The sequence below is a fragment of the Oreochromis aureus genome, linkage group 14 (genome assembly GCF_013358895.1).
Source record: "Oreochromis aureus strain Israel breed Guangdong linkage group 14, ZZ_aureus, whole genome shotgun sequence".
NCBI lineage: Eukaryota > Metazoa > Chordata > Actinopteri > Cichliformes > Cichlidae > Oreochromis > Oreochromis aureus.
In genome coordinates, this window is record NC_052955.1 from 9,141,433 (window position 1) to 9,160,114 (window position 18,682).

General features: G+C 41.6%; 1 protein-coding gene across 1 annotated transcript in view; it reads left to right on the forward strand.

Annotated features, from left to right (window-relative positions):
• The window catches only part of LOC116310862 (protocadherin-16-like), a 77,877-nt gene extending 61,890 nt beyond the window's left edge, over positions 1–15,987 (forward strand). The window contains exons 7-21 of the mRNA XM_031727786.2: positions 720–907; positions 998–1,094; positions 1,274–1,431; positions 2,829–3,675; positions 6,408–6,647; positions 7,175–7,300; positions 7,417–7,626; positions 7,714–8,580; positions 8,691–8,804; positions 8,906–9,117; positions 9,439–9,590; positions 10,177–10,307; positions 10,590–10,876; positions 10,982–11,123; positions 11,651–15,987. Coding sequence (XP_031583646.2) covers positions 720–907; positions 998–1,094; positions 1,274–1,431; positions 2,829–3,675; positions 6,408–6,647; positions 7,175–7,300; positions 7,417–7,626; positions 7,714–8,580; positions 8,691–8,804; positions 8,906–9,117; positions 9,439–9,590; positions 10,177–10,307; positions 10,590–10,876; positions 10,982–11,123; positions 11,651–14,241 — 6,362 coding nt within the window. The 3' untranslated portion in view covers positions 14,242–15,987. The remainder of the gene's footprint in view (positions 1–719; positions 908–997; positions 1,095–1,273; positions 1,432–2,828; positions 3,676–6,407; positions 6,648–7,174; positions 7,301–7,416; positions 7,627–7,713; positions 8,581–8,690; positions 8,805–8,905; positions 9,118–9,438; positions 9,591–10,176; positions 10,308–10,589; positions 10,877–10,981; positions 11,124–11,650) is intronic.
• Positions 15,988–18,682: the final 2,695 nt, after the last annotated feature.

Consider the following 18,682-nt stretch of genomic DNA (forward strand, 5'->3'; position numbering starts at 1 on the left):
ATAAAAATTGGATTTTTTTTAAAAAGAGAAACGCCTAAAGAATAGAACAGGCATGCAAAAACAGTAGTTCACCAGTCACAGTGGAGATAACATAAGAAAAGAAAGGAAGCTGATATTATTTGTTTAATTGATCTCCAAGGCTTTGCAGAGGATCAGCCTTTGAACATATTGGCACATGCTTGACCTGGAAAATTTAAGTTGATCAGCTTAATTATGTCTATTTTATGTGTCTGTAAAATTGTGTTTAAGTCAAACTAAGCTCAAATAACCCAAAAAATTCATTTTTCATGAATGAAAAGCATGTGGAAAAACACAATTTAGTCAACTCAGAGAGACATCTCTAAAAGATGAGAGACGGAGGTTGCCCCTCTGCCACTGTCATAAATTAGTTAGATCACGGTGACAGCAGCACTAAGCATCCTGCTGAGTTCTAATTGGCCTGCTGAGCCTTCTAGTCCGTAGGTGGAGACTTGGGCTCTGATTTGTGATCAGCTTCTAGCAGAGTTTTGAGTCTCTAGAGCATCTGCCAACCTTTCAGAAATCTTCTGTTTGTGTGTATGAACGTGTATCCGTCTGTGTACGAACAGATCTGCAGACTGTTCATGTCTATTACTTATGTGTCACTGATCAAAGCCGCCTGGCTCTTAAGACTCATCATTATTCCAGTGGACTTGTGCCTGTGCATAAAATCCCTCTCATTTATCTACTTGTGTCCCCAGGTGAGATCAGCACAAGGATGACTCTGGACAGAGAGCAGCAGTCTAGTTACCAGCTGGTGGTGGTGGCACAAGATGGAGGTTCACCCCCTCGTAGCGCCACAGGCACCGCTTTCATCACTGTACTGGACGAAAATGACAACGACCCTGTTTTCATCCACAGTCAGTCAGGGAAAAACATCATAATTCAGGTAATGTTGAAAGAGCACAAATGTTGTTTGGCAGAAAATAAATTGCTATCATAGAGTGCTGCACTTAAAATCTGGTTGTTTAACCCTTAGGTGACGGAAGGTCAGCCTTCTGGGGTTGTACTGGGTACACTGCAAGCCAAAGACCCTGATGAAGGGGAGAATGGCACAATATTCTATTCTTTGTCAGGTACTTTATAGAGACGTTTAAAGAAATACATCTTCTTTCAGTCTTTTTTAATTTTTTCATGCATTTATGCTTTTTTTAGTATACTGTTGAAACTGGATTCAATTTAATGTTTGTGTTTGTGTGTTCAGGCTTCCTATGCACTTCTCATCTCAAGTTAGGGTTTGCTCTATCTCTTCTAGGTCCCAGAGCTGAGCGCTTCTCTTTGAACACAAACACTGGCGAGTTGCGTTCGTCATCCCCTCTCAGCCACTCGGAACGGGCTGAGTACACTCTGATGGTGACAGCCACCGACAGAGGACTGCCCCCTCGCAGCACCTCCTGCTCCCTCACCATTCAGGTCAGACTGTGTTTTGGAACCACTGCCAGCACAAACACCCACTCTACTCACCTATTTGATATCAAAGAATAGACTCGGGACTGTGAGGATCTGCGTCCCTGGGCCCCTCGCACTAGTTGCAGACATATCAGCCTCACTTCTGACAAGGTCCCCTCCCATGCCCTCCCCTTTTCTTCTCCTGTGAATTTTCAAAAGGGAAATTTCTATCTGAAATGGAAAAGTGGATCTGAATCAAATACTCCCAGCTGGCTCGTGATGAGGGCCAGCTGTAGACTTCTATGATCAAGGTCATACTCAATGACTTCAACACTTTTTTAATACAGTAGCCCTTTTTGCAAGGAGCAGCAAGGCTATACACTCAACATAAAACACAGCATTAAAGGTAATTCGTGTTAATATTTAATATAGAACAGAAAAAGACACAATGGAAGAACTCTGGAAGGAACGTAGATTTATAGGTTCCAGGAAAATTGAGCTCCCATATAAACAGCTCCAGTCAGCGCCAGCGCAATTTTTCCTCTTTTCCAATAACAAAAAATGGAAGTCATAATTATTAGTTAATTGGATTAAACAGTGCAGTGTTGTTCTTGCCTGGTGACGTATTTGCGTAATTTCCTTTAATCATCTTTTCTGAATGATTATTTAATTCTGTCGATGATAGGATAGGCCTATTCCAATTTATTTTTGGAACACTTCTTTTCCATCTAATGTGGAACCAATTTACAGCTTGTCAGCAAGCACAGCATATTTTTTGAGTGCCTACTTAGTGTGGGAATTGTGCTGTAGGATACACTGCTGAGTATCCAGATTGGCCAATCAGGTTACAAAACACGGTCAGTAATTTCGATTAAAATTTCATCAATAAAGCCTCTCCATGCTCATTTACCTTTCACAGCTGCTTAAATTTTCACAGTACATGCATGTATCAAAGGGAAAAAACATGTTTTATTTAAATAATGTGTCAGAAGAGAAATAATAAGGTTGTAGTCTTTGAAGACACTCGAACTGCTCGTCAAAAGAAGTGTAAAACTATATAGAGTACCGCAGTTTTCCTCAGTACTAAATTAATGCCCTTATAACACTTACTTTTCTGATTGCAGCACTTTTATCATCTATTATATTTCTTGGCATCCAAACGAATGTCAGATTAATCTTAGCAGCCATGTTATTGAAGTCTATAAAAACCTTTTGTAAGTGGTTTCATTTATTCCCCGTGAACACATTCAGTGTGGAGAGGACAAAGTCTGTTTCCACTTTGCCTAAAATCCATAAAATATTTTCGTTCTGTATTGAAAATTGCAAACTTAAGTTGCCACTGGGCATTTGAATGAAGCATTAGATCTGCTGCCATGTTGCTGCGCCAGTAAATATAAATGCAATGTGTTGCTTTACTGCAGGTTATCAGCAATAACAGACCTGCTACCAAGAAGAATTCACTCTCCATAACTTTCAACTCGGTGGAGGAGGCCAAGCCCGGGTCTGTTATTGGCTCGGTCTGTCTCCATGATAGAGGAACCTTAGAGGACGACAAGGTGACCTACACGGTGGTGGGGGGTACGGACCGAGATGGCACATTCGTTGTGGATCGTCTGACTGGGGACGTTTACTTGGCTCGTCCTCTTGACTATGAACGAGACTCGCGCTACAATCTGCAAATTGAAGTGGATGACTTCTCTGAGGCCCCTCCGAGCAGCACTCTTGTCCACCTGGACATCGACATAGAGGACAGTAATGACCACACTCCTCAGTTCCCAGAGGACCCCATCACAATCGTCATCTCTGAGAGCATGGATCCTGGCTCCTCTGTTTATACTTTCCAGGCCACAGATAAGGATGGCAGTGGAACCAACAGCAAACTGGTGTATTCAATACTACAACAGTGGCCAAATACCCCTGGTCTATTAACCCTCGACCCCTCAACTGGGGTTCTCTCCTTGGGCCAGAAGCTGGACTATGAGGTCACTCCAAACCTCATCCTGGTTGTAAAAGCAACAGATTCTGCTCCTGATGCCAGCCAGAGGCGCTGGGGTTCTGTCACGGCAAGGGTGTATGTGACCGATGAGAATGACAATCCACCAGTGTTCATATCGCCAACAGCTGTCAGTGTGATGGAGGACCAGCCAGTGGGCTTTGTAGTGCTGTATGTCATGGCCAGAGATGCAGACCAAGGGGAGAATGGTAGAGTGACCTACAGAATTCAATCAGGCAACACTGCAGGGACATTCAGTCTCAACCCTAGTACGGGTAAGTGCAGCCCAAAGCCAGGCTTTATTCTCTGTGTGCTTTATTCTGCTAAGCACAAAATAAAATTCTGAGCTAAATGCTGTTTTTCATGCATAGCTAATTTACATCCTTTAGATCAGTTTTCTTGTCACAATCCTCAACAGAAAGGGCTTTTAACACCCAAAAGTCATTGTACACATGCAAATTCATTTTGATTTCACCTTGCAATTACACAAAAACAGGAAAGGTCTTGACATACACGCTGCATTCACTACTTATTAGGGCTGTACTGTCGTATATTTGACATTAATCACTTTGTTGATGGGTGTGTAACTGAAGTTAAGGTGTAGAAAAATAAATGAACAGAACATTTTCTTGGTACTTTTTGCTCAGTGACCAGTGATATGTCAGGATCACAGGGTTCCTGCCCTAAGGTGCCACTGCTGTATCTCCATTATCTTTTTCAAAAATACCCAGAAAGGGAAAGCTGATTTTTTTTTAATATCTTCATAAGTTAGCTCTGGCGATGACTGTGAACTTTGCTTTCCACCCAGTGTTAGCTGGGATAGCTACTGATCATGACTATGAGTTGTTATGATTAGTAGAATAGTCTACTTAAAAAATATTTAATTCAAGTGCAAATACAAACAGTTAGAAGATTATAATGAGTAAGATTTCAAATCTCTTACTTTATGCTGTTTACTTGTTTTCCTCATCTTTCTGCTTCTTTTTTTTACTTATCATTATACTAAAACTTTTGGCTTCAGTTTCTCAGGTCTCTCTTTGTATTTGCCCTGCCCTGCTAGGCTGTAGAACTAGAACTAAAACACTACTGTGTCATGGAAATCTTTTGCTGAAGATGAAATATTGTCAGTTTAACCAGACAGGCAAATCTGCATCAGGATCTCCTTCTAAATTTCACTTTGCATTGCATATATACTCACTACTCTACACGACCCCACACAACATTCACCTAACCTTACTTTCTATAAACACACACAAACTGTTTTAATAATCTGCTTACTTCTAAGGTCAGCCCAATTCTTGCTTCACCTTTCATGACTTATTTCTCTCAGTTGGAGGCCAGACAGGCCAGCTTGCCAAATATTAAACGCACACACACACACACACACACACACGAGAATGTGCAAGTACACGTGCACATGCGCGCACACACAACAACCCATCATCTGTTATTGTGGATCTATTCCCATGAAAGACCAAAGAACCTCCTGCTCAGGCTTCTGGGAACCATTAGAGGAGGGATCAGTTACGCGTGTTTATGTGTACGCACGTGTGTATGTGTGTGCGTAGGCATGCACATATGTGTTTGTGTGCTTGCATTAGAGTATGTCACTTAGTCAGCGCTGACCTTGGGCCATTTGGTCCTGTGGGCTTTGTTGTGGTGTTTGAGACACGTGTCAACATTTGCTCCGCCCTCGCCTTCAAGTCGCCAACCAGGATGCCTCCTGGAGCAGTTTGGGGATGGAAACATTCAGCGTCTGTCATGCATGTCACTTCTGCTTCAGCCCAGTATGTGCACTCATCTTGAAGTGCTTTTCATGCACACTAGTTATTTGTTAGAATAGTGACAAGTTAATCCTTTGTGCACCTGGTTTGCTCCCGTTTTGGGGTCATTGACCAAAGGTCTACGACAACTCTGCACAATCTGTTTTCATTACCTTGGCGTCACAGCTAACCACAATAGAGAGAACTATCAGGCGATTGTTATAAATCTGTAAAGTCACAGTGTGAGAAACATTCTCATCACTCAGTGTCAGAATGGAGGTCATTAATTTTCCTTTCAAGAGAAGTAGGGAGAGTTTACTGGTGATATGGCAGACTGCTTCTCTGCAAAAGACAACACCATTCAGGGATTAACCCATCAAATTTTGATAAATGGCTTTGCCATATCAAATAAGAGAGATGTGTTTGTTGTCTGAGCAACCTCCGCTTGCACATGCACGGCAGTCCACAGCATTGGCACCACCAACCCCCACACATGCTTACAAAACATCCAAAATAAAAATCTCCCCAAATTCCTCCATTTTTTCCCCTTCCCATGTGTTATCAGTGACCAGGGATATAGTTGGATCACAGAGGAATCAAATTTAGGTGAAAAATTCCAGCCTGTAACTTATACCAGATTAAAAGCTTAGAGGCAAGTTATCTCAATCCTAGCAAGGCACAAAGTGAAAAACAAACACACACAAAAAAAGTTAAAAGAAAAACAATCTTGGCCCTCTCTTTCTTTAACAGTTGCATTTCATTTTACAGCATGAAATTGAAATTAAATCAATGCAAGTTCTACCCTCTTAGGGCAGGATAATGAAAAGGCTAGGGTGCCTCTAATTCCTACGGAGCACGGCAGGCCTGGCTGTTGCGTGTCTAGAGTGTGTGTTTACTGCTTCTTTCTCGATGGCTGCGGCATTCTCCAGTGGAAAATCTCGTAAACTGTGGCCAGACCGTTTGGGCTGTTACAGCAGTGGTGGTGGTAGCACTCAGGTAGGCAGAGCTGTGTGTGTGTGGAGGAGATTAGCACTGATTTGGCCCTCACACGGCAAGTTTTCACACTTGATTTTTAAATAACTTGACTACAAACACAATCATGGCAAGCAGTGTTTTTTTATGGCCTTTGATGACATGCTTTCATACCGTAATTGTGTAACTGTCTCTTTTAACCAGGCTATAATAAAGTACACACGTAGAGGAAATCTCTCCTCATATTTCACCCTTCATTCATCTCCCTACAGGCTCTCTGTCTATTTTCAAACCTCTGGACCGCGAGGAGCAGGACATCTTTAACCTCACAGTAATCGCTGAGGATCATGGGATACCCCAACACTCGTCCATCCAGCTGCTGTGTGTGCATGTGATCGATGTTAATGATGAGGTGCCCTGGTTTGAGCAGAGCCAGTATGAAGTAGAGATCTCGGAGAACCAACCTCCAGGAACCAGTGTGCTGACAGTGTCTGCCGCTGATCTGGACCAAGGTCTGATTCATAACGTGCAGGGATTTGATCTGTCATAGCATATTTGTGCTGCTTTTAATTCTTCTTAGCCATCATGTGCCGACTATGTGTTCACATTAGAGACATTAACAGTTGTTTTTAATTGCATAAGGACTACATGAGGAGGGGGGGTTAGCATGCATTCTCCCGGACTTAGTCAGAAGCACATAAAGTAGAAGGATTATAAACTTTCTCCTCAAAAGCAATTAGTGAAGTAAACAGGTGAGGTTGCCAGGCTGCTTTCTCGTAGCACGCGATCTGGCACACAGACGCCTGAGGGAGGGCTCTCGCTGCCAAATGCTTATACAGCAAGCCTCATGACAAACAAACAAATAAGTACACAAGCTTTTAGAAGAGAATTTGAAACATGTTGTAAATGCATTTTTTTCATTATTATCTACAAGTTATAGGATGGAACTCTCTGACCTTCACTGACATTCTTTGATTTTTAATTTTTTTTTACAGGCCATTTTTAATAGAATGCTGTGACTATATTTGTATCTCTGTAGGAAGCAATGGCCAGGTGACATATGATGGTATCTCACAGGAGGGTTTCAGCATCAACCCAGTATCAGGTGTGATTATGATTACTAAGTCTCTGGACAGGGAGCTTCAGGAATACTACACTGTCACAGGTACTGTCATCTGATTGTTCTACAGCCTTACAAAATGCCTGATCTGATACATATTAATAATATTTAAATTGTGAATTATTACGAAAATTATAGTGTGCTTTTTTATGTTTTGGCAGTGTCTGCAAAAGATGGAGGCCTTCCACCAAACTATGCTAAAGCAACTGTGAGGATCAAGGTGACTGACGTTAATGACAACGCCCCTGTCTTTGGACGTCTTTACTACAGCATAGAGGTGCCTGAAAACCTGGAAGCACTACCTCTGTTCACCCTTCGAGCCACTGATCAGGATGCGGGAGACAACGGCAGGATAAACTACAAAATTACAGGTGAGAACTTCTTTTGATTTAATGTTTTAAATGATCGGTACATAGTTTCAAATGTTTACAAGCCATTTGCTATCGCTCTATTTGCAGCTGGAGATCCATCTGGAGACTTCCGCTTGGATGGCCAGTCAGGTGTCCTGTCCACCTCACGGCCCCTTGATCGGGAGAAGAGGCCTGGGTACAGTTTAACGGTGATAGCTCAGGACCAGGGCCACCCTCCCCTTAGCAGCACTGCCACTGTAGAAGTGATAGTCCTGGACATCAATGATCACAGCCCCCAGTTTCAAAGCAGCAGCTACACAGCAGAAATTTTGGAAGATGTTCCCATTGGGTCACTCGTCCTGGAGGTGAAAGCCATTGATTTGGACCATGGTCCTAACAGCCAAGTGCTGTACTTTCTGAGTCATGGCTCCCAGAGCATGTTCATGATAGACCAAAACACAGGTCGCATTATCACAGCATCCCCCCTAGATAGAGAGAGAACAGCTTCTTACACTTTTGAGGTGTGTGCCACCGATTCTTCCCCTGCAAACCCACGTAACTCCACTGCTCAGGTGACGATCTATATTCAGGATGTGAACGACAATGCTCCATTCTTCATTCAGGACCCACTTATTGTGAATGTCTCCGCCAGTAGTGTCTCTAATCGTCGAGTTTTGGCCACTATGAGAGCAGAGGACAAAGACTTTGGAGCTAATGGCTCTGTTTTTTATCGTTTCGCCAACCCTGTCCGGGGGTTCACCATTAACTCACTGACAGGAGAAATCCAGGCCACAGAGAAGCTGCAGACCATGACCCAAAGCCAACGGACTTTGATAGTTCAGGCCATGGACCAAGGGAACCCAGCACAATCTTCCCTGGGAGTGGTTATCATTTACATAAAGGAGCAGAGCTACAGTGGGATTCGCTTCTCTCGCACAGCAAGAGATGTCAGCCTGCAAGAGAACGCTGCTAAAGGTTGAAGTGATTTAAAATCTTTAACATTGTAATTCAAAGCGTGTAAATGTACATTTGAAATAAGAAGTATATATGAAATGTATCAACATAGTGTGTTTTGCATCTTCTAGGCACAGTAGTAACACAGGCTCAGGCCCAGTACCCAGATGGCTCTAAAAATGGGATCACCTACAGTATATTCAGTGGCAATAAATTGCAGTCCTTTGGAATAAACACAATTACTGGTAAGTGTTGGCAGTACAGTGGTTGGTAAGATGACAGTACACATTACAAGGCTATATTTTTGAAATGTAGAAAGTGAGTCATTGATGCTTTTGTGATTTAGGTGAAATATGGGTCCAGAAATCTGAAGGACTGGACTTTGAAGAGACCCCAAAACTCCGCCTTGTGGTGAAAGCTGAGACAGCATCCTCTAGCTCCTACATGGCTGTCAACTTAATCCTTCAGGATGTAAATGACAACTTGCCACGCTTCCAACTCCAGAACTATGTAGCCTACATTAGGGAGGCACAAGGCTACGATTTTCCTATTATCCAGGTGCAGTAGCTTTTCCCCCAAATGTTTATTGTGCTTGGCTGCTGTTTAAATGTGAAGCTGTAGAATAAAAACTCTCAAGCATCAGAAAACTGGATAGTTTCAGTGCTGCAGAGGATTGACTTTTCAATTTCATGTGATCTCAGTGTCCCAGAAGAATTTACTGTATAATCACTTGTGCCATGAAGCCAGAACCATATAGCCCATTTTTATTAACTATTGACTTCCAAGTCCAATATTGCTCACTAGTTCGAGTTACACTAAAACAGCTGCTGCAAATGTTTCTATATTTACGTTTCCAAAATGGGGTGTTGATTCACTCAGGTGGCTGCAGACGACCGGGACCAGGGTCAAAATGGTCAGGTGACTTACTCTATCAGGTCATCATCCATGAGTGGCTTGTTTAAGATAGACCCACTGACTGGAAGCGTTACCACTGCAGCCATAATGGACAGGGAAATCTGGACCCAGACGAAGTGAGTCTTGCTTTTATTCTGTTTGTTTGTAACCACATGTTGGCGTGAGTTTCCTGTCAGCTAATCCACATGCATATTTAGACTCTGTTACAGTTAGAATGTACACTTCCTCTACTTGTCAACTTTTCCTTGTTTTAACAGTTTTGCTCATTTTATGTTCATATTTTGATTTGAAAAATCCAAGGTTTTAAAAAGGAGTTGCACTGTTTCACCTGACTTTCATCTGGATTGTATATTGCTACTGCAAACTTGACTCAAATTTAGAAGTCCCACTCAGAAAATTCTTTCTGTTATAGAAAGAGAAAAGTAGATTTTGCATGTTTTTGCATCACAGCCTTTCAGTGTTATGAGAAAATCATGTATCCCCTGCAGATAATATTTTTAAACATATTGTTTTATTAATATTTAAAATGACTTTCAGGCGCTTTTGTGTATTGTAAAACACACACACACACACATACAGAAAGAAAGAAAAACATCCAGACAAAAACAGGCTGTTCAATGTGGGCTTTGGGGACCAAGAATTGTGTAACAGGGTTCAGAAAGTTTAAAAGTTAAAAAGCTGACATTAATTTTGTCGCTCCAGGCTTGTTGTTACGGCAACAGACCGGGGAACCCCACGGCTCGCTGGCTCTGCCACCCTCACTGTGATCATCATTGACCTCAATGACAACAGTCCCATGATTCCCCTGCCTCAGAAGATTCGAGTGCCTGAGGGTAAGTCAGCTTCACAGTGGAAGTTAGCCCAGTGATCTTATCATAAAGCCTCACATCACACTCCCTGGCAGCTCACTCAGCAGGGCTCAGTGAGAAAAGTCTGACCCTTTGATGAAACAAGCTATGGCCAAGTTCCTCCTCCGTTCATTTCCTGTCTATTAGTTCAAGGCTTTCCAGAACCGGATATTTCTTCATAAAGTTTTTTTTTTTCTTTAAACCAAGACACTCTGTGTTTCATTTTAGCTGCACCTAAATATCTGCTCTTTGTCTTCACACATACAGATACTCTCATTGGCACAATAATCACCCAGGTAACAGGAAATGATGTGGACTCGGGGCCAGCCCTCTCCTACACGTTACACCTAGATGCAAGCAGCCAAGGCATGTTTGGAATTCACCGTTATGGAGGAGGAGTGTCGCTGACTGGCCCACTAGACTACGAGGAAAGGACGTGGTACACTCTGACCGTTCGCTCATCTGACTCTAAACATCAAAGCGAGGCCAACCTCACTGTGCTGGTGGATGATGTGAATGATAATTCCCCCACCTTTACCCAGGATTTGTATCAGGTACTGCATATTTCACCACATTTTAGATTATCGGAATATTTGTTGAAGTGTTAAATAATCTGTAATGGAGATAAACTTATTTTCATTTAATGTGTTTCTTATCAGGTGGCTGTATCAGAGCACCTCCCTGCAGGCAGCGCAGTCATCACCGTAACAGCCACTGACCGTGACTCTGGGGACAATGGGAAAATTACTTACAGAGTCATGTCATCAACGAAAGGTGTCTTCTACATTGACCCAGTCAATGGTATGATTACTCTCTGCACTGCATTTATGGTTGTTTATAACTACACTCTAACCAGAGTTTAAGAGCCCCTTAATTATACTTCATTAAAAAAAATGCCATTCCCTAAAGCGCTCTTTGGATGCTCATTTGGGGTTTGGACATATTTGCAACGAGTATTGCAAAATATTTAATCATTTTCTTCATTATAAGTAATTGAAAACCAAATCGAATGTTATTTGCCTCAGATGTTTTGCTTGAGATAGCATCTAAAAATAAGTGCGTCATAAAAGAGAACTTTTTTTTACTCTAACTATACTTTCTCCTGTTCTCAAAACATTTCCATTTGCCTGAAATAATGTTCCCTCAAACAGCGTGTACCCAAATCTGCCACAGTGTTTACAAAATGTAATTGTAATTTACTTTTTTAGTTAAGTCATTCATTACTGTGTATGAGCTAACCAGCACTGATATGTACTATGATGGGTTGTGAAAGAAAGACCTAAAATTATGTTGGCTTTCTTATGATGGTACTCTCTGCTTCTTCGCAGGTACTCTATTTACTAAACAAAAGACTGAGTTTGACTTTGAGAATCCCTCCATTCTGGTGGTGATTGAGGCACGAGACCAGGGTACTCCATCCCTTTCAGCCATTGCCACTGTCCATGTTCAAGTGTCTGACATAAACGACAACGCCCCCATCTTCCATCAGTCGGAGTATAGAGCCACTGTGTCTGAAGACGGCCTTCCTGGATCAACTGTTCTGATATTAGAAGCTGTGGATGGAGACCTGTTACGGGATAACTGTGGTTTTGATTTTGCTATTGCCAGTGGCAACTCGGGTAATGCCTTCCAGATTGAGAGCAGCGTGCGCTTCTTGGAGGGGCGGGGCTTCCAGACAGTCGGGAGTCTAATCCTGGTGGAGAAGCTGGACTTTGAAGCGGTACCAAGTTATAACCTGACGGTTGTGGTGTCAGATCGTGGAATCCCTCAGCGTAGCTCCAGCGTTCCTATCATTATCAGTGTTACAGATGCCAATGACAACCCTCCAGTATTCAGCCGAACAGAGTACAGTGTGATTCTGAGTGAGGGTACGGCAGCAGGGACTGAAATCTTGCATTTATCTGCCACAGATCCAGATTCTGCTCCAAATAGTGAGGTCCAGTACTCTATAAGCTCAGGAGATGAGACAAATCTTTTCCATGTAGACCAGTGGACTGGAGCTTTGAGGCTGCAGAGACCTCTGAACAGCGAGACACAGTTGTCCCATTTGATTGTTGTCCAGGCCACTGATGGCCAAGGACACTTTGCTTTGGCCCCTGTCAGTATAGAAGTGAAGGACATCAATGATAACCGGCCTTTCTTTCCCCTCAATCTAGTAACTGCAAGCATCAGGGAAAACCAACCCCAGAATGCCTTAGTTACCATGCTGCATGCAATCGACCATGACAGAGGGGTTTTTGGACAGCTAAGGTACTACATGTTAGACTCCTTTAAAGAAGGAAAAGAGGGCTTCTTCATCAATCATACTTCAGGTGAAATACGGACCCGCTCTTCCTTTGACTTCGAGAAGTTAAACTCATTTCAGTTTATGGCCATGGCCGTGGATGCAGGCAACTATTCTGCTACTGTAACAGTGAAGGTTTATGTTACGGGGGAGGATGAATATGATCCTGTTTTCACCTCTTCTGAGTTCTTATTTGAAGTGCCTGAGGGAGCAAAGAAGGGTCAGGTCATTGGCAAAGTGCAAGCCAGAGATGAGGATGGGGGTGTGGATGGTGTTGTACTCTACTCCTTACCAGACCACTCGCCTTATTTTGAAGTCAATAAATCAACTGGAGAAATTTCTCTAAAATTGGATAGCTACAGTAGACACATGAGTCGCTCTAAAAGAGAGCTACGCCTAATGACACTGGATGTGAGCGCTCACAGCCCTCTGGAGACGTCTCGCATATCAGTGGCCAAAGTGACCATAGATGTTACCCATACATCTTTTGGTCTCACCAGAGATGTGAACATGTTGCTCGTCAGTGTCATTGCAGTTTCACTTGGGATCATAGTCATACTAATAACAATTGCTGTGGCGCTATTTTTTGTTAAGTTAAGACGTCGGAAGAAGGAGAAAAAGACACACGAACGAACACCAATGTCAGGGACCCTGCTGCACAAGTTTGAGGAAACAAAATTAGCAGCCAATGAAATGATTTACCATCAGGCGCTTCCTGGATACGCAACTGATCAAAGAGGAACGAGTGGGGGTCCGTACACCCGTGGCGGATCCCTGGATCCTTCTCACTCCAGTGGTCGAGGCTCTGCCGAGGCAGAGGCAGCAGAGGATGATGAGATCAGGATGATTAATGAATATCCCAGAGTGTCAAGCATCTCCTCGTCAATGCAGGAGCGCATCTCTGCCCGAGGTCCAGACTCCGGAATCCAGCAGGATGCTGATCAGCTATCAGATGTATCTTGTGAGCCTTCTATTGATTGGTTCAAAGGAAAGAAAGTGGGCAGCGTCAATAGTACTTTGTTAGCTGGCCAGGTGCCAATCTACAGGGACGAAGGGTGCGGGTATGTAGGTGTGGGACGAGGACTTAGCATCTCCCGCCCTAAAGACTATACTTTCCCTGAGGACGGAAAGCCCTCCGCAGATGGCTCCCTCACAGCCATTGTGGCCAGTGATGAGGAGCTGAGGGGCAGCTATAACTGGGACTACCTACTAAACTGGTGTCCCCAGTTCCAACCTTTAGCTAATGTCTTTACTGAAATAGCACGTTTAAAAGATGAAACTGCGCCTCCTCATCCTCGCAGGTCTTTTCATCACAAAGCAAAAGCAGAGTCAAGAATTGACCCTCCACCTCTCATAACCTCTGTGGCCCACCCTGGGGCCAAAACTGTACATCCAAAGCCTGCCGTAGGGAGGACGTTCCCAAATCTGGCTTCCTTACGAAGATCGCCCATCAGCGCTGAGGGATCCATCTCGTCAATCGCGATGTCTCCAAGTTTCTCCCCGTCTCTCTCACCACTGGCAGCACGTTCGCCTGCAATTACACCCTTCAGTGTCTCACAGGGCCCCTCTGCCTCCGTGATCAGCACAACTGAACATAATTTGGAACACAGTGAAGAGGCAGAGCTGAGGATTTAAATTTTAAAGGGTGAACTGAGCTGAATCACTGCTGTTCTAATCTTGTTCTACTGTATGACCACAGAGGCTGCAACCTGAAATGAGGCAATGCTATTCTCTCTTCTATTTTCTCAAGAGAAGTACACAATGTTATATCAAAAAGTCCAAATAGCTAAAGTTGTGGTGCTTTTTCATGAAAAAAATACATCACTAACAGGCCAAAAAAGGACTATGCCTTGTGTGTGTGTGTGTGTGTTTGTGTGTGTGTGCCTGCATTTGTGCATTAAATAAACATGTGCTTTTGTTGATCAGTGTTAATTTGCACATTTGAATGGAGATTCATAAACGATGTCAATATTTTGTACAAAAGCATTGTCTATATTTTTATACATGTGTGGTTTCTGACAAAATCTGGCATTAACGTGTCAAAGGGGTGCAAAAAACCTCAGAATACATTTCTATATTTGTATATTTGCTGCTTGTACTGTATACTTGTTTGTACTGTAAGTTTGTGGCGTCTCTTGTAATTCTTAACTTTGTGGTTTTAAGTGAAGCTCACCATTAATTCTTCATGAAGTATGATTTTTGTAAGAGATAATTGTAAATATTTATAGAAGAAGAAACAACCTCGCTTGAACAAATGAAACATCAGTCAGAAGAGAGCATTATGTGACTAGATTTTCTTACAATTCAGTGTTTGATCTTCCATCCAAGGTAACAATGAATGTGAAATGCTGAAAAGTTGTCTTAGTCCTTCACATGCACCCGATCACATTCTGCAAAATAGGACTTGACATCCAATGATCCTGTTTTTCAGGCACATGGCTTTAATTTCTCACAACAAGCCTTACTGCTTATCTTTTCTTTGCATTGTGACACGAAAAAAAGGAATAAGGGAACACTGAGCAGCTACTTGGTAAATGTAAAATTGTTTGCCTTATCTGCAGCCTGATCTTTCCAGAGAATGTAAGCTGTTTGTTTTTCTACATAACTAACGTTCCTCAGATAAATGTTAAAAGCAAACACTTGAAATGTAAAAATTAGTGCTATCCTAACACTAAAATTTGCAGCAGTTTTATTTTTTGTCATTTTTAGTTCTGTCCAGATTTTTTTTTTTTTTGGTGTAAATGTATTGACAAACTCACTTTTTGTTACTTGGACCATTTTTCCCCAACTCCTTTCAGCAGCAGTATACACAACATTTATGTGAATGAAAACTGGTGCCAGTAAGTGTTACAGTTGGTATAATAGGAGTTCAAAAAAACTATATATATACATACATTTCTGAATGTTTAAACACCACCACAGAATGTCTCAGTACTTTTACACAGCTGCCTATGACATGAAGTGTCCATGAATATAATTGTGCTTTGAGCAAGAAAATAAAATGTATCTGTTTACATTAGTAACCAGATAATGTCATTGCCTAATCTCCATTTTTAGACTGTAAGATTATCTAACATTGTAACGTATCTTTATTTATCTATTAGGCAGATATCAGAAACTGCGAGGATTAGTCAATTTTATTTAGTTGAAAACTATTGGCCAAATATAGATGAATACTACCTGTTAAATAAAAATTACAGTACCTTGTTGTTTGTATTGTTTTGTATTCATCAGTGTTAAGTGCTCATCAACTTTGTGTTCGTCCGAACTGTGCATACCGTGGTATCACTGAGAAGAAATTCCTCCTGATGTTCATACATATCATTCTAGGCTTGTCCAGAGAAATGTTTCCAGTAAAAAGTGCCTGAATAAAGTACTTGTGATCACATTGTTGCCTCTGTCACATGTTTTTTTCAGGTTAGAAAAAAGATACTAAATCATATAATCATTACAGTCTGCAGTCTGTATACACATGTATTTATAACTGGATTTGGCACTACGTGCAAAAAACTCCCAATAATGATTTATATGAAGGAGGCAATCTTACCCTGAGGGTTTTCACTGATGTACGCTGATGTTTTGTGGACATATCCGAAATCACCAGCACTACCCTGTAACCTCAGTCTCATACCTTATCAAAACTGTGAAATAAGCCCCCGTCCCAGAGGCGGTACATTAAATGAAAAAAAAAAAGGACATGAAAGAAAACAAAAGATTTTAATAATATTTGATTTAATGATGGCCATTATGTGTAATTTTTAACTTGATAGGCATATGTGATGTAACTCAATTGCAATACCATAACAGCTTATTTGAAATATTGGCTTTACAGATACCTTCATTTCCACTGACAGCCTTCATGAAAAAGTGTGCTCTGTTTTGTCAAGATATCTCCTACGTGTTTGGGTCTCAAAAGTCATTCATCATGTTGATGTGGATGTGATGAAAGTACCAAACTCAGGTCAAATCTCGAAGATTTAATCTTAGCTGTATGACATACTCACAGCAATTTTTTTTTCATTCCTGTCTTTGTTGACCTTGTTTTACCTTAGAAATCTCATACTGTTGTTCTATTTGAGTTAATTGCTCTACTTTTCTATTCCCAAGAATATATAATACACATAAAAACAGCAGGGTGAGGTCAAACAAATGTGAAAAAATGTATCGCATGTCTGTAATCACGGTTTAGTATTACTTGAATGTTTTCATATTACAAATAAAACCTCTTCATACAGCTCTAACATTAAAAATCAGTCATAAAAACTAAAATCATCAAAACAGATTGGTCGTCTAAACTTTTCTTACTTCAAACTTTAAATTTAGAACGACTGCATGTCAACAATGTTAGTGTTATTTTTTTAATATACACACCTGTCATGGGAACTCACTGCATAACTGTTACACTGCCTGAGGCTGGACAACACTCCTGCTGTCTGATGAAACAGAGCTGAAACTGGACTAATGCTGTTTGCCTGCGCCAAGGCCTGCCTCTTGACTCGTTATTGAGCTGAAACCCAAACCTTGTGGTATTCTGAGAAACTACAAATGCATCCACAGAGGTGAATTCGTGTGTGTACGGGCAGCGCACTGGTGACATGCCCAGCACGAGTGTCATAGTAGACTCGGATTATGAGATGAATGCTGTGCCCCAAACCGAGCACCTTGGATCAGCGGCCAGTGTATACAAAACAGAACTCAGATGATATGAGTGAGAGGGCAAAAGGCAAGTCATTACTCAAAGCTTAAATTAAAGACTGTGCATAAACCAAATGAAATCTATCATTTTCCCGTCAACACAAAGTGAATATACAGGAGACTGCTCTGTTAACATGCAATCTTCAGTGCCAGCCTGCCTTTTTTCCTTCACTGACTTCATCTCTGTCTCTTACAGGGTTGTCAGTGCTGTCATGCTTGTATGATACTGAATATGGTAGCTCTTTTAGTGTCCTTTTATTTATTTAAGTTGTATAAAACGTAAAGTGTTAACCCAGACGATATTCCCATATTTTTGTCTGTTATGATTATTCATGCCAACATTGACCCAACTGTATGTATTTCCCCTGCCTGGGATCAGGCAAGCTTTAGTCAACTGCATAGACAAATTAGCAACATCTGGGATCACTGTCTATTAAAACAAAACAAAAAAACCCCCAAAACACAAAGAAAAGCTATGACGATTAATGCATGCCATAATTCTGTTTTCTTTATTTACATTATATTGGGCTTTGGTGCAGCTCCTCGGGTCATCCAGTGTGAAGCAAGATGTTTTAACTTCTCTCACTTGAAGAGAACTTTTGCATGATGGCTACCGCTCACAAACAGAAGGTGGGGTGTCTGTTCACAGCCACATCTGCGGAGCTAATACGACTATATGAATGATATCAGCTCATACAGATCCAAGAGTAACAAAAACGTATATGAAATGGTTTCGAGCTCACGGGGACTACTTGGACATACGCTAGCCTCACTGTTTGAAACTTTGGCCATGTTGAGGACCCACTATTGCAACAGTATACATGTGATAATCAGGAAATGACAAAAAAACATAATGGATCTCCTCAGGTGCATGATAAAGTAAACCACAACCTAATACCAGTGCAAAATGTACATCTGTCTGCGGGACGACCCGGCTGTGCATCTGTTGAGCTCCTGAGAAATATTTGAAAATATTGTGTGATACTTGTGATCTGACAGTTATTCAGTACATTTTTTCAAAAGCTTTTTGCCCAATTAACATCATCCTTTCCACTCAAATTTGCCAACTCTGTGCAATGAAGGTTGTTATGACTGATTGTCAACAAGGGACAAAAACATCAGAGTAACAACCAGGTTCACAATTACCATAAATTCTCTCTAAATTCTGATTTATATTTTCCTTCAATGTGTGCGGTAAGCTGCTTGTGTTCATAATGTCGATGCTCAACAGTGCTTCTTCACAGAGAAAACAGCCAACCTTTGAAAGTTGCTGGAGTGCCAGCGTGTTATTATTCATATTGGTCACTTCTTCACTTTGATCAAAGACCATGCTAAATGACTAATTTCATGCGTTGTGGATTTTTTTCCTTTTGTTACACTG